Genomic DNA, 15357 nt, shown 5'->3' on the forward strand with positions numbered 1-15357 from the left:
GTTAACCGAAATTGAGTTGCTAAGTTTTGAATAGGGTCTCTTTCGAGTTCAATGGGAGGGGCTATCGCCTCTACGTCTTCGGCGTCGACTGTATCAGTTCCCGCAGAGGACGATGGGACATCAAAATTTTCGCACTGGGTACCCGTATGGATCCGTGCTACTGAGGGACACGGCGTGGAGGCAGTCGGAGCATTATTCTCCATTACTAAGCCTAAATTCTTTTTAGATGCAGTTACGTTCTTACCGCTGTTGATGTTATTCCAATCTCTTCCTAAAATGACTGGAAAAGGGGGATCGGGTAACACTGCCATAGCCATACTGGTTATTTTATGTTCTAGCGATATTACACACCTGGCAGTTCTGTAATATTTAATATCCCCATGAATACATTTTAGACTAGTTTTCCCTTAGTCCACTGTCGCGTAATACGTAACGGCAGCAACAATGGAAATGTTACTCCCGAATCAAACATTGCCCTTACCTTTCTACCATTTATTATAACTGCACCTGTATATGGAAGAGACAGAGGGTTATTCACTGCGGCACAGTACCTTTCTCCCTTCACTATCGAGCAATCCATAGGCTCGTAGGCACAGCTCCGGGGCAGATGTCCAATCTCCCGCACTTGAAACAGCGAGGGGACCGGCTAGTCTGTCCCTTCTACGGACGGCAGGTTCGGAGTTTGTCGGGGGCTCAAGGGCTGCTCCACGATCTGTTGGGTTCGAGAAGACCGTTCCGATCGCCCCGATTTATAGGCTGCCCAATGACGCTCTGCTATTTGTATTAGGGTGTCCATATCCTCGAGCGTGTGCTTTCTTATTTGTTGGGCGATGTGGTCAGGGAGGGCATTCACGAAGGTTTGCATGCCAGGAGCTCAGCCATTTTGTGGGAGGAATTTATATCGGGCGTAGCCAGCGACACACCTTACCCCAAGCTTCAAAGCCCTGAGTTCTTAGCGGCCTTTCTGGATCGAATTGCCACTCCCTCCACTCTCGCCTGTTGTTCTGCTGAAACGCCGTGCGCTTGAACACCTCCGTTTTCAGAGCTTCATAATTGGCCGCCTGCTCCTCGGTTAAATCGTAATAAGCCCTCTGCGCCGTTCCCTTCAAATAGGGAGCCAGTAGGTATGCCCACTCCGACGCCACGCGCTTCCGCTTAGCGTACGCTCAAAATCAAAAAGTAAGACTCGATGTCATCTTCTTCAGTCAAAGGAGTTAACTGGATTGGCTGTGGCCGAACCACCTCCGGCCGTGCACCAGCACGAGAACGAGCCTCGGACTCTGCCAGTTGAGTCCTGGTTTCTCCCATCTGTATCTTCAATGTTTGGAGATCTCCCATGATGGTGTGAAGTACCGTATTGAGGTCCTGTTCTTCGCTCATGATGAACAATATCCTTGCCGACTACGCCAATTGTAATAAATCAAGAGTCTTTTCAAACTAGAAAAAGGTTTGGGGTATGTCCCCATATATTGTCCAGACAGAGAATGAAAAAGTTGATTCAAAATGACTTTTCAGTACAAAGTGAATACATGACTGCAACAAGATGGCGTTTTTATAACAGATGGGATGATGGGAAAGGAAATGGTTGTCAGGAAGTGACGATTGGAGGCGGGACCATGGAACCAACGTCACCAAGAGTAGACCAGAATAATCAAGTGTGGAACCGGAAGTGACGTCATCGCGGCCATTTTGGATTTAACTTGGAAAGTATTTTATTTTTCTTCCGGTTTTCTGTAGATAGAAAGAGATTCAGGTAAGTACCACGTGATAAACCCTTGTCTCGCGAGATTTCACTCACCTTTAGGCTCTTTGACTGCCTCCTACTCGCACGTGTGTGACAATATATGTATGTATATATATATATATGTATGTATATATATATATATGTATGTATATATATATATATGTATGTATATATATATATATGTATGTATATATGTATGTATATACATATATATATATATATTATATATATGTGTATATGTGTGTGTGTGCTATGTATTCATTTGCATCAAATCTAAGTTGCTTCATTCATAAGTAAAAAGAAAAAACTACCACAGAAAATTAACAGAAATTCATTTGAATAGAAAAAAATAAAAAAGAGTTTTTATCTGCTTGTCTGTATTTACAAAATTGCCATAACCTGAGACCTACCTATATACAGGTCTTGATTTGTGTGTGGTACATGTATATGTATTTAAATAAAATATTATCAAGCAATGCCATTACAAGTTAAATTTGGGGTACAGTGTTACAGTTACATTTTGATGTATTATTCCTTATTCTGCTCAGATTGTTTTATTATTATTTTTTTTTTGTTGTGCAAAGTTATAATACTGATTCTCTAAGTGCAAACATGATACCATCCTTAGGAGAACCAAGAGAGAGAAGAGCAAGCTTCTCAGAGGAAAAGCTTTAAACGCAGTGAATCTGTTGAAAAAGCTATTGTGAGTTAATACTGGTTTCAGAAGTTTGAACTTGGGTACATAGCATGCAGTGGGCACCTCAAATATAAACAGATTATGGAAAACTTATTGGAATTAAGAAATTAAAAAGATGTGAGATGACATGCTTCTTTAAATACTCAAATGGTGGAATGCTTGGGCTTTTCTGGGTACATTTCCTTTACATTTTAATCTGGTGGCTGTCGCTAGGAAGACTTGGGGTATTGGTGATGGCTTCATGTGAGATGGGGAAAAAGTTATTTTCCTGTAAGGTTCATCTAATTTACTTGTTTTATATAGGAGGCTGCTTCCTTAATCTCTCAGAGGACAGTGAACCCCCGAGATATTTTCAGACAAAAAGAGCGTGGTTTGTCCTCAGAAGGTAGTGGCTTGTCCGCCAGCACTCAACCAGGTAAATGTCACATTATCTTGACATTATGGGATGAATTTATTAATATTTAGAACATTGACTACCAACTTAAGTAAATTAGCTTTCAAATTAATATAATTAAAATAGAGAGCTTTATGAAATTTGTTGTTCTGTAAGTATAGTGCATTTAGTTTTGTAGAATTTTTTTTTAGTATTCCTAGATAATTCATTTAAACCTATTGTTTTAAAACTTTTTTCATTAGACATTTTTCATGTAGACATTTTTGTTTGCACTTCATCATCTGCTTTCTGTTTTTCTGCATTTAACTTGACTGCTTTCATGATGTCAGCTTTCTATTGATAATAAAGCTTATTTGGTTGATCTATGTTGTTTGTCTTTGCTTGCCCATTTTCCTTTTGCTGTGTGTTGCAGTGGTTTCCTTTGTATCTTTCATTCAGGGAGGTTGCAAAGTCCATTTCTATCCAGGCAACCCAGTGACCCAGAGCAGTCCCCATCTCACCAGCAACCAGCTTTTCCCATGCTGGCTTCACCTGTTGCAGGTCTGCCATTCCTCTGGGTATTTTATCTGACTCCATGTTGTGTTTTATTTTTTGTCTAAATGGGAACATTTGGGGGGAAAAAGGTCACTTCCTCCGTCATTATGAACTTGGGTGATTTAAAAACTCTGTGAGGTAAGGTAAACAGTGGTAATCCCTCCCTTATCTTTGTTCATGTAAAATGCCATTCCTATGCCTGTGCTTTTTAACCTAGGTATTCATGTTTAACATTTTAATACTGATGCCATCATGTCCATCTGCTTAACAAACTTAGCAGGTCCACAGAGTACTAACTGTTAATAAAACCGTAGCAGTCCAAATATATTTGCATTCTAATAATTGGAATGTTCTCTCTTTACTTGGCTTATGCTCCTTTTCTATACTTCATTAATTAGCAAGTGGAAAGAGAAACTCATACTTGTGTAAAGTTTGCTTTGTCCACACATTTGTACAGCACACTGATTTTTATTTTTTTTCTCTATACATATTATTGAGGTAGTATACTGTATGTATTTTGATGCATTTAATATATGTAATGAAGTTGAAGCAAAGATTCATCATTTGGTTTGTTTTATGTACAAGAAAAAGCTTTGAGTTAATAATCATTTTTGTGTTCAATTCAGAGCCAAATATACAAGAGAAATCAAACTCTGAGCAGGCTAAAGAGGAAGTACCTCAACAAGAGCACTGGACAGGTGGGTTTCTGTGCATACAGTATGAACAGTACTCATCATTGTAAACATTTTCTAAAAGTAGAATTTCTGTAAGCCTTCATTGCAAAAGTATGTTCCAGTGATGTAGGAGCTGAAAGGAGGATTCCATAGGATGATGCATATGGCTTCTGCTGTTCATGCGTTTAACCTTTACCCTTTTTACTGCCTTGATCCTTAAATTCTGCTGTTGATACTTTTTAGTAAAACAACAGGGACACACAAATCCTACAAAAAGATCATCACACTTCACAGAATTTACTCTGTTTCAGCCCAAAGGCATAAATATTACCAAGCTTTGCATTAGTTAAGCATTATTGTTTGTGCAGCTTCCCTTTATAAATGGTTTACAATATGTTATAATGTAGGGAACATTTATCTTTATACGAGTACAAAATGCAAGCTCACCCAAATTATATCTGGTCATTTAAGCTCAACCTTTGCCTTGATGACCATTGTGTTTATGGAAAAGGGAAGGCATCTGGTTTTCAAATACTTGAGGTAATTTTGGTAGTTAAGCATTTTTTACTGTTTAGTTAATAATTACTTCTCATGTGTTCCTTATATACAGTTTCAGTCAGATAATACGTATTTTAATATGCATTTACAGGTGCTATTAATGACTAAAGCAAATATTGATTGATTAACTTTACAGTTCTTCTGACCTTTTAATGTTTTAATAATATGCAGGCAATAAACTGAGAAAACTGGTTTTCAAGGAATTTAAATGAACACATTTTCATTATAAAAAAAATTGCAAAACTTATGAACACATCCCCATTAAGGTGATAATTATAATCAGTTTAACTATATTAATTTTAGTTCTGGCCTGGTTTAGACCAATGATGCCCAATATAAGTTGTTAGCACACAGGTACATCATGGCACAGTGTAAAGAAGTACCTGGGAGTTGTCTATCAGTGTGTAAAGGGTTGTAGAGCAATTTATTATAAGGGTGTAGTGTTTGTCTGAATAATGGTCAAAAAATAAATCTCGCCATAATGAAAGTGAAAAAAAGAAAAATCACCAAGATCACTACATGTACTGTACATCTATGGAAATGTAGGCTTCTGTCATCTCACCTATGATCCACCATCAGAAAGAGGCTGCAAAAATGCAGTCAACATCGGAGCATTATAGTCTTAAGTAGGACCACGAAAGCTCAGCTCAAGTAGGTTTTTAATGCATTTATATGATCCTGTAAACTTTTGGAATAATGTTTTAGGATAGATGAGTGAAAAGTAGTACTGTGATTTTGGTTTGTTCATGTTTTGCAGCATAAGATAAGACCCTGTATGACTTGGCCTCCACACTGGGGGGCGACTGATTAATAACTGTGCTTACTTCCAGTTATTACCTCTTAAAGATGGAGTAACTGATTGCTGACCTTTTTTTCTTGACATTTTATATTGATTATTTTGTCTGTAAGGAACATTATGCAAGTAATTTTACTGTGCAATGTACATGTGACAGTAAAAAGACCTTGATCTTGAATTGGCACAATTCCTTTATCAAACGAGACATTGTACATTATATGGCATTTTCCAATGTTTTAAAACATTGCCTTTTTTCTTAACCAAAGATATCTTATGTAGCATTGTTGTTGGGTGAAGATCTGACATTTATTTTGAAAATTATACTATACTACAGAAAATTAAACATAGAGGCAATACTGTACATCTTCATAACATTATATACTGCTCAAAAAATTAAAGGAATACTTTTTAATCAGAGTATAGCATCAAGTCAGTGAAACATCTGGGATATTGATGTGGTCAGTTAAGTAGCAGAGGAGGTTGTTAATCAGTTTCAGGTGCTTTGGTGTTAATGAAATTAACAACAGATGCACTAGAGGAGCTAGGAAGAACAGGATGAGCACTGCCAGAGCCCTACAAAATGGCCTCCAGCAGGCCACTGGTGTGAATGTGTCAGACCAAACAATCAGAAACAGACTTCATAAGAGTGGCCTGAGTGCCCGACGTCCTCTCATGGGCCCTGTGCTCACTGCCCAGCACCATGGAGCTCAATTGGCATTTGCCATAGAATACCAGAATTGGCAGGTCAACCACTGGCGCCCTGTGTTTTTCACAGATGAGAGCAGTTTCACCCAGAGCACATGTGACAGACATGAATGGGCCTGGAAAAGCTGTGAAGAACGTTATGCTGCCTGTTACAATGTTCAGCATGACCGGTTTTCGAGGTGGGTCAGTGATGGCCTGGGGAGGCATATCCATGGAGGGACGTACAGACCTCTACAGGCTAGACAATGACACCTTGTCTGCCATTAGGTATCAGGATGAAATCCTTGGACCCATTGTCAGAGCCTACGCTGGTGCAGTGGGTTCTGGGTTCTTCCAGGTGCACCACAATTCCCGGCCTCATGTGACGAGAGTATGCAGGCAGTTCCTGGAGGATGAAGGAACTGATACCATTGACTGGCCCCCACGCTCACCTGATCTAAATCCAACAGAACACCTCTGAGACATTATGTTTCGGTCCATCCGATGCTGCCAGGTTGCACCTCAGACTGCCCAGGAGCTCAGTGATGCCCTGATCCAGATCTGCAAGGAGATCCCCCAGGACACCATTCGTCATCTCATTAGGAGCATGTCTTTGTCAGGCATGCATACAAACACGTGGGGGCCATACAAACTACCAAGTACGATTTGGAGTTGCTGTAATGACATTTTGGCAAATGGACTAGCCTGTCGCATCATTTTTTCACTTTGATTTTCAGGATGTCTTTGAATTCAGCCCTCTGTAGGTTGATAATTTTCATTTCCATCAAATGGTGTGGCATCCTTTCTTTCCTAACATGTTACCCAGTCCATATCGGTGTAGATATCCAGCATGATTTTTTTCCCCATTGAGATTTTATGTGTTTTCAATTTCTTAAGCAGTTTATTTAACTCTTATGTTTGCTTTGGATCAAAGTTAACTCGTTAAAGAGTTTAGGAATGAATGGTACTTCAGCAATTATTTTTTAGCATTAAACTACATGGTGTCTTTTGCAGGAATGGAATTGAACAAAAAAATGAAACATAATCTTTTGATGTACTGTAAATGTGTTGTCTTATTTTTTTTTTTTTTTAGTACAAATTATAAACTTGTATACTACTACCCTTTGTGGTGGGGAAACTGGGAGAATTTTATCTCATACAGCCATGTCACAGCAAACTGATCAGTGTCCATTATATCTAAATAAATGAGTAATATATATTTTTTTCTTAATTAAAAGCATCTTTATGCACATCTAGTTTAAATGATTATAACTTCCAAAATACAGCTAACTACATTTGTGATTACTATGTTTTTAATTTAGTTCATATGCAATTTGTTTATGACAGCTATGAAGCAGTGCAACTAATACTGTCTTTTAAAACAGAGCTAACCAACATGCTAGGTATATGAAGTAATTGGCTGAAGATAACAGTGTTGAGTAATCAAGTCACCATTCCTTTTAGAGATTTAATAAAACATGTTTTTCTTTGTGAAATGCAGCTTCACGTGATTTTTTTCCTCCAATAGAATCACAAACTTATGAGTCTGAGGACCTTTATCAAAACCCACCTGAGGACTCGGGTGACGTGTATGAGGATGTTGCAGTGGAAGAGAATCTGTATGAGGATACTTCTCAGGTAAGGATATGATAGCTTTGATTTGACCTTAAACTGCTGAGTTGATGAGGATGAACTGAGGCTGCTAGAAATTTTTATTTGTCCTCAGGATGAAATGTGGCTTTTTACAGAAACTATTGAAATAAATAAATACCATATATATATATATATATATATATATATATATATAATTGTACAGGCATATTACTGTTTGTGTAAAGGAGCCCCAGTACCGTTTCTTAACACACTTGTTACACAGTGCATCATGGACAGGATGTGCAACATCTTTATATATAATACGCTACAGTGGCTGTTCGTTTGTCTGTCCAGGATTTTAATTCACTTGTAGTTCGCAAACCATTTGAACTATTGACCTGAAATTTGGAACTCGTATACTACGTGACATATACTATCCGCTTTCGGGGTGATTATTAACCTCCAAGGTTATTCCGCTTTTTAATTTTATTTTATTGTAGAATCAACTTTCTGCAGCAGCCAGCAAGGCGGCGTTCTCATCCCTTCGCCATTACTTCCCCTACCTCTTTTTTTTTATCTTAAAACATTCTTGAGGCAGGTTGAAGATTTAAGTGCCAGCTTAAGTGAAAAATTAAAGAAAACGTACTAATTGCAACAAAAACATACTAATTGCAAAACAAACACTGCCTTAATTAGTTTTAACACGAAGAGATACTGACAAAAGAGGGTAAGAAGTCGGCCGCTAGGATGGAGAAAAGAAGAGCTGGAAGTAGCAAGTGCATCAACCTCTGAGCAAACGAATGCTAAACATACAGAAAAAGAGTCTGAAAACTAGGAATGCTCAAGTTGAGTGTATTCGCTGCACATTATCGTGCAGTGTGCCATTACTGGTTGTTTATAATGGCACTCAGTTTTGTTTTAAATCTCTCCTTTGCTACTATCTCCAGGATATCCAGAGTGCATGCCATAACTCAGTCTGCCCTTTTAAGTAGCTTGTTGATTTGATGTGCCTTTCTTGTAGTGATGCTACAAGATACCACAGAGTTATAAAACTATAAATAGATATACAATGGAAAAGGTTCTGAAAATACAATGTAGTTCAATTGCAGGTATTAGAAATATGTATATTTGGTCTTCATATGTTTGTACCACAAGTAAGCCTAATTTTGAAAAATATTGTTAAATATGTAAATTATTTTTTTAATAGTATATTGCAGTCGCTAAGTATGCTGTTTCTTCAGACTCTGTTTCTCTGTGTAAAGATTCCTTAAGTGCTCCAAAGTTTAAAAATGGTTTTCAAGCCAAACTTCTTTAAAGGACCAGATTGGTGTTTTTCAAGCCACAGTTATTTTGACACAATCATGGTATATATTAATTTAACACATTAAATATATTCTGAAGTAAAGCATATTTTCTAAATTAATAAAAAAAAAATTCTAGCCCTCTGTTTTATAATGGAGCTTATGGGTACTAGGTGCCCATTGTGAAAAAAGACAGCTTATCCGAATACATCCACTTTGAAGTCATAAATGTTTTAATTTAAGAAAACATGCCTTCCATGTTTCTGGGGAATGCTTATTTTAATTTATTTGATTGCTGACATACTATATTAATCCCAGAGGGGAAATTACTATATGACAGTAAAAGTGATCTGGAAATTGAGTTTCAGAAGAGTTTCATTGTACGTTTTAAAAATAAAAATAAATCTGAACCGATTTTACTTTTTATTTTTCTTTTAATAAAAGTCTTAGATTTTTGAAAGTGTCAAGCCACCTGTGTGTTGCACTTTCCATGGTGAGTTGTGTGCTTGTATGATACCAAAAAAAAACTCAGAAAATGAAAAAAGGCTGAATGTGTGATAGAACAGACTGAAGTGCAACAAACCAGTTATTGATTTTAATGCATGATAAGTCACTCTTGCTGAGGATATCATAATAAAAGAACTGAGGACAAAATTTTAAATGAAAACTCCCTGATACTAGTCGATCTGTAAATACACAAGGAGAACTTGCGAACTCTGGCACCTTAAGGTAGGATTATCCGCTTTGTGCTACTACCCTGCCTATGTTAAAGCAAGTGCTCGTCAACCGGAAGAAATTTACGTAAATTGGTGATGCTAAATTGATCTTAGTGTGTATGTGTATCCGCCCTGTGATGGACTGGTTTCAAGCTGAGGTAGACACCACCTGCCCAATGCTGTGCACCTAATGTTTTCTGGATAGACTCCAGCCTTTATGGCACTCATAATTGGAAAATGCAAAGTGAAAAGAAACAAACTGGAATAAGAAATATGGAAGGACAGCAACTTTTTATAAATGTATTTTTTTTCTACCATATTTTAAAGGTGGAGGCTCAAACTGATGCTTATAATTACACTGAGGAAGATGCAGCTGCCAGAGGAATCTGTGCCAGAGCACTTTATGACTACCAGGCTGGTAGGTTAATTTGAACCCTTCTGTTTGCTGTTCTCTGCTTGCCAGACGCTCAGTTCAGTGTCCTTTTCACAGCCTACAATATTTGAAAAACAAAACGGTCGAAAATTATTTTCAGAAACAAGTCTTCAGCCTTAAGTGTTTTTCTGTATTCTCATTATGTAAATGGTAATCTAAAGTTTGTATTTGTATCTGCCTGTGAGCTTTTGAAAGCACTCTCTGCCTAAACATAGTGAAGAGTGCTTCACAGGAATAAACAGAATTCATTTTTTAGGTTTCATTTTTATGGTAGTAATTTCTTCTTTTTAAACAGTATTACATTTTTTCCAAAAGACTAATAACTTGAAAACAAACTACAGTACTTGTTAATGTCTTTTTAGTGAAATACACAGTTTGTTTCATGCAGCTTTGTGAAACAAGGGAATTTCACATTTCTTTAAATAGTGTCAACATTTGCAAGTGATACTTGTATTAATAGTTTTCATAGTTTGTATGTTACTCACATTCTGAAAGAATAGTTTTCAAATTAATCAGTAAATCAATTTCTAATCCTATCTTATTTTTGTTCCGTTCAGTGTTGCTAAACAATATTGAATATGGCATTAGAAACCTATTGAAACCCCCCACTATTGTTAATTATTGTGTGGTTATTGTATTTCTTTCTTAACTTGTGGTGAATATGTTTGCATTTTCTCGTATTGTTTACATACCTCACAGTTACATTACAGGCAGGTTAGTGGAGGTACACATTTATATTCACAAGATTGCAGATCTTGTGCTTCCAGGTCCATTGCTTCAGCAACTTTTACTTTACTGTGTATTTTAGGATAAAAAGGAAATAAATGCAGGCCACTGACTTCTTCAAAATTCTGAAGACTTTGTATTTGAGTTTTTTTTTTTTTGCATTCTGAAACATTATTATGCAAGATGCTATGTAGAATAAGAGCTAATCTCTGAATATAAGCAATTGCATGATTCAAGTTATAGCAAGCATTTGACATAGTATTGATATAAGCTCCTTAACATAATATACTAGTTATTAAAAATGTAGAATCAGTCTTTTTATTTTCTTTTTTTTTTTTTTTGTCAGTTTTGAAAGATGAATTGGCTTACAATGTTGGCTACTCTTACTGTCTTTTAAAATAAGTGTGCCACCTTAAAAGTAAGCTTATGTAATAAGGTACCACTGCCACACCTTCCCATAAACACTGAGAGAGCAGTTTTATCAAGTGTTTAATTTGAACACAAAATTGAAAGGAGCCTCACCTCACCAAGAGAATTTTGAAGAGTAAGAGTTGCAATCGGCATCACAAGATGTAAAATTTGAAAGAGGGTATCCAAGGTGTAAGCAGTGCAGACAGGAATTTTAGAGTATTGAAACAAACGGCTTTATAATTAAGGGACTGGGTTTTGAAGGCAAATCGGAATCTCACAGAAAGTCAGTTTGAGGAGTAATGGTTGCAGCATGTTGTTCAAGTTAAGGCTCTGACTAAAACCAGTAAGATTTTAAACCATTTGTAACCTACTGATGTTTAAGGTTTAGATGAAACATATTTTGTTAATCTTGTTTAGTTTCTTTCTGGACACTTTAACAACAAACTATAGGAAAGATTGGGCAACCTGTTGTTTGAAGAAAAATGACTCTGTAATTTAAATATGCTAGTTACAGGCAATGGATTAGCTAGCACTACCTTCTGATGTAGCCAACTGTAACTTTGTGAAACAAAGCATTTTTACCAAGGTAATAAAATCTATATAATGCTAAAGGTTTGAACATTATGTTCAAAAACATTTGTGGTTACCTCAGATTCTTGTACCACATTGACTGACTTTTTCTTTCCTTGAAGATACATAATAGTCAAAGTAAAACAATATTCTTGCTGCAGTGTTTTCACAGAAGTAACATTTCCATCATGTCTTTTTAGCTTATGCAGTTGTGAGTACATGTGGTGCCGTCTTCAGTTCTTTTTCTTCTCTTTCTTACAGCGGACGACACAGAGATTTCATTTGATCCAGATGAGATTATCACTGGTATTGAGATGATTGATGAGGGTTGGTGGCGTGGTTTTGCTCCTGATGGGTCCTTTGGAATGTTTCCAGCCAATTATGTTGAAGTGTTCACCTCTTAGCTGAAGTTTGAAACTTGAAAACACTGTAATGGGGAAGACGAATGAGAAATATTGAAATGTGAACTTGATTTTCATATTACTTTCTCTAGGCAGTGGATTTCCTCCAAAGCAAACTGAACCTACCACCATGGCCACTGATGAAATAGCTTCCTTTTTTAAGAAAGTTGTAGAAAATTATTCTTTGTGTCATTTAAATCTTCCTATTAATTTTGTTTTCTTTTATGTTTGCCATCACAATCAATTTAAGGCCAGTTTCATTTTCCTAGATTTTATGTTGCTGTATATTGCAGATTGCCATCGAAAAGGTAATGGCCTATGATACTGTCTGTTGTTTGGCAAGTTTAAGTAAAGTCCAGCAGCTAAGACCACACCTCTGTGTCTACAAGTATACATACATGCTATGTATATGATGTGGTGAACGTTTGAAGGTATAGAGGAGGTATTTACTATAAAGTAAGGACCAATTCATTCTAAATGAGCATTCCCGTATTGCCTTGTTTTGTTTTTAATTTGTAATTTATCGTATTTTGACCAATAGAAGACCACCTACGAGAAGTTTCTCAGTAAGTGTCTTTTTTTTTCCCCTGTACTTTCTAAATCTGAATCAAATACGAGGGGTACATTTGTTATACTGTACACAGAATAATTTTATGGTGTCTTTATAAATAAAGATTCAAAGAAGTTTTCCCTGAATGATTTTTAATGTGCTGACATAAATCTAGTATGTTTTCTCCTAGATCACTCTTACTATGATTTTTCATTTTGTTCAGGTCTCATTAATATCATTTGATGTGTACACTTATCAAATGTCACCCTAAAAGCCACCCATTTTATAACATAGTTAGAATTTTAGGAGTGTTACTTGGTGTGTCTCTTCAGCTTTAATTCTTTCCAGTCTGAAAGCCTGATTAATTTTTAAAATGTGAATTGCCACATGGACTTCAGAATATTTTTCTATTATTTTGGAAGCAGAATAATTTTTTTGTGTTTTTTTTAATTTTAACACTGAGGCTGACCATACTAATACGCAAAATAACCAAGAGGGTGCTAAAAGATTTAAAGTGGAATATATATGTTTAATGCAGATGTAAAAAGTCAGTTCAAAAGGTTTCTCATATGATCAAGAAGTTATACAGTACTTGTGCCTTTTGTCTCACACAGTGAATTGAGTCAGTCTTAGGAATTTAAAGCAGTTCCTGGTGGTGTGGGTTGGAGTGGGTGTCTTTTTAGCCTTTATATATAATTTTTGGGTATATTTTCTGGACAGGGAAAAAGTCCTGCCTTATGGGTTAGAGCTTAATCATGGAAACATAAAGTGTGTGGTCTTTTTTTCCACTTGTGGCTAGCATGATATCAACAATAATCGGTTTTAAAGACTTACTTGTCTTGAAAATATGAGTTAAAAAAACTTTTATGATTAAAAATAAATCAATTATTAAATATGAACCAAGTTTTATTTGTTGTCTCCTGATGTGTTTTTTTAAAATCTCTTATAATTGTCTTGCTAATATGTGATTAAAATTCTTGCAGAGTAAAGAAGTTTCAAGGTGAGTGTTTTTTTTTTTTCTTCATATTAAATGTTTTTTTTTTTTTTTAAATGAATACATGGCACACATATTTCAGACAACCTTCACAGTTCCAGAAACCATTCAATGTTCAAATTCAGTAACTTTAAGTAGAATGTGACACAGAAAACTTATGCTTATGCTTTTATCTTTATTTTTTTGTACATGCCTTTTATTTGTCTCTGTGGTTCTAGACTGAATTCAGTCGAACGCAAACCCGTAGTTAAACTGGGAAATATATTCTGTTAATTAGTTGGGTGCATTGTTTAGTGTTTGACAAAGCTCTACATATGAAGCTCATGGTTAACTGGAAGAAAACTGTATGTGGCAGAGAGTATAAGCAATGACATCCACGACTGTCTCAAGCACAGAAAAGTACAAGTGTAGGAGTGTATGTTCTGGGGCCTTTTTATTTTGGATATACTAGTGAGCTAGCTGTGGTCATTTAGTAAACTAATAAATTTTACACCGGGTGCAAGAAAGTACAACTGTCTAGTATTTCTACCCTGCAAAATGTCCTGCTCTGTAGCAGATGACATTTAATTAATGACTTGGCAAAGTGCACAGTTAGAAGTTGGCACAATGCTTGGCACTTCTGTCTCTTAGCTCTTCACCTCATTGTTACTTTCTGCCCTGGGCTCGGTGCTGTGGTGTTACCTGGCCCACTGTAATTAGAGGTTTGTGAAAATTAATAGATAGAATAGTAGATTTTCAATTAAAGCACTAGGTTAAAGAAATACTGGTAAAGTGTTATGATCTGTTGCAAGAAATGTGTTAGTCAGTCTTTAATCTTAAACTTTGTGTGCAGTTAGGAGAGACCACATTTTAAATTAACAAACATAACTTTAAATTGTTTTATTTAAGGTTAAATAAAGAGCTCAAACAAAATGCAATAATTCTAAATACTAATTTCAGAAACAAAAATTAAACGTCAGTAGTCATAATTAAAAATAAATAAAGAATGAAGAACCGTGAATAATTTAAGCAGCAAACCAAAACCTTAAAGACCAAATTTTACAAACTCCTAAATGTCAAAATAAAAGTCAAAACCTTTAAGTGAAAAACACTTAAGAGTAACAAGTCACATAGGGAGGAAGAGTGCAATAGGGGAGTCAAAAAAATAGCGTAGTAAACTACTGATGCCACAGCCCTGAAAGTGTCTTATATAGAACGCCTGGTTACCCATAGCCACTGCTAGCTGATGATAATCTTCTCTTAAGTTTAATGTGTTTTAAGTTGCCTTTTACAAGGCATTCCAAACACAAAACATGCAGCATTCACATTAATAGGGAAGCATGTAGGTCCATACTGCAAAAAATCATATATTTATACAAAAATTGTTAAATTTCACGTTTCAGCCATGATAAATGTAAATAAAAGGGATGTGCTGCCATTATATGACACAAATTAGTTTTTCTGGATGGTTTGCAAAAGACAGCCTTAATGTAGGCGTCATACTTTACTATTTTGGTATTTTGTTTTCATTGCAGTGACTGTCGACAAATCTGCTTTTACATAAGCATTTTGTTCATATTCACAAATTTTTAAATAAATTTT

General features: G+C 36.0%; 1 protein-coding gene across 3 annotated transcripts in view; it reads left to right on the forward strand.

Moving 5' to 3' along the window:
- Positions 1–13691, forward strand: part of LOC120538927 (drebrin-like protein B) — a 74505-nt gene extending 60814 nt beyond the window's left edge. Inside the window, exons 9-15 of one of the 3 annotated variants that reach the window (XM_039768546.1) lie at positions 2373–2447; positions 2745–2856; positions 3274–3375; positions 3996–4067; positions 7610–7719; positions 10019–10109; positions 12093–13691. In XM_039768546.1, coding sequence (XP_039624480.1) covers positions 2373–2447; positions 2745–2856; positions 3274–3375; positions 3996–4067; positions 7610–7719; positions 10019–10109; positions 12093–12235 — 705 coding nt within the window. In that variant the 3' untranslated portion in view covers positions 12236–13691. The remainder of the gene's footprint in view (positions 1–2372; positions 2448–2744; positions 2857–3273; positions 3376–3995; positions 4068–7609; positions 7720–10018; positions 10110–12092) is intronic. The other 2 variants (XM_039768549.1, XM_039768548.1) reach the window with 2 other exon arrangements.
- Positions 13692–15357: the final 1666 nt, after the last annotated feature.

The sequence above is a fragment of the Polypterus senegalus genome, chromosome 11 (assembly GCF_016835505.1).
Source record: "Polypterus senegalus isolate Bchr_013 chromosome 11, ASM1683550v1, whole genome shotgun sequence".
NCBI classification, from domain to species: Eukaryota; Metazoa; Chordata; class Cladistia; order Polypteriformes; family Polypteridae; genus Polypterus; species Polypterus senegalus.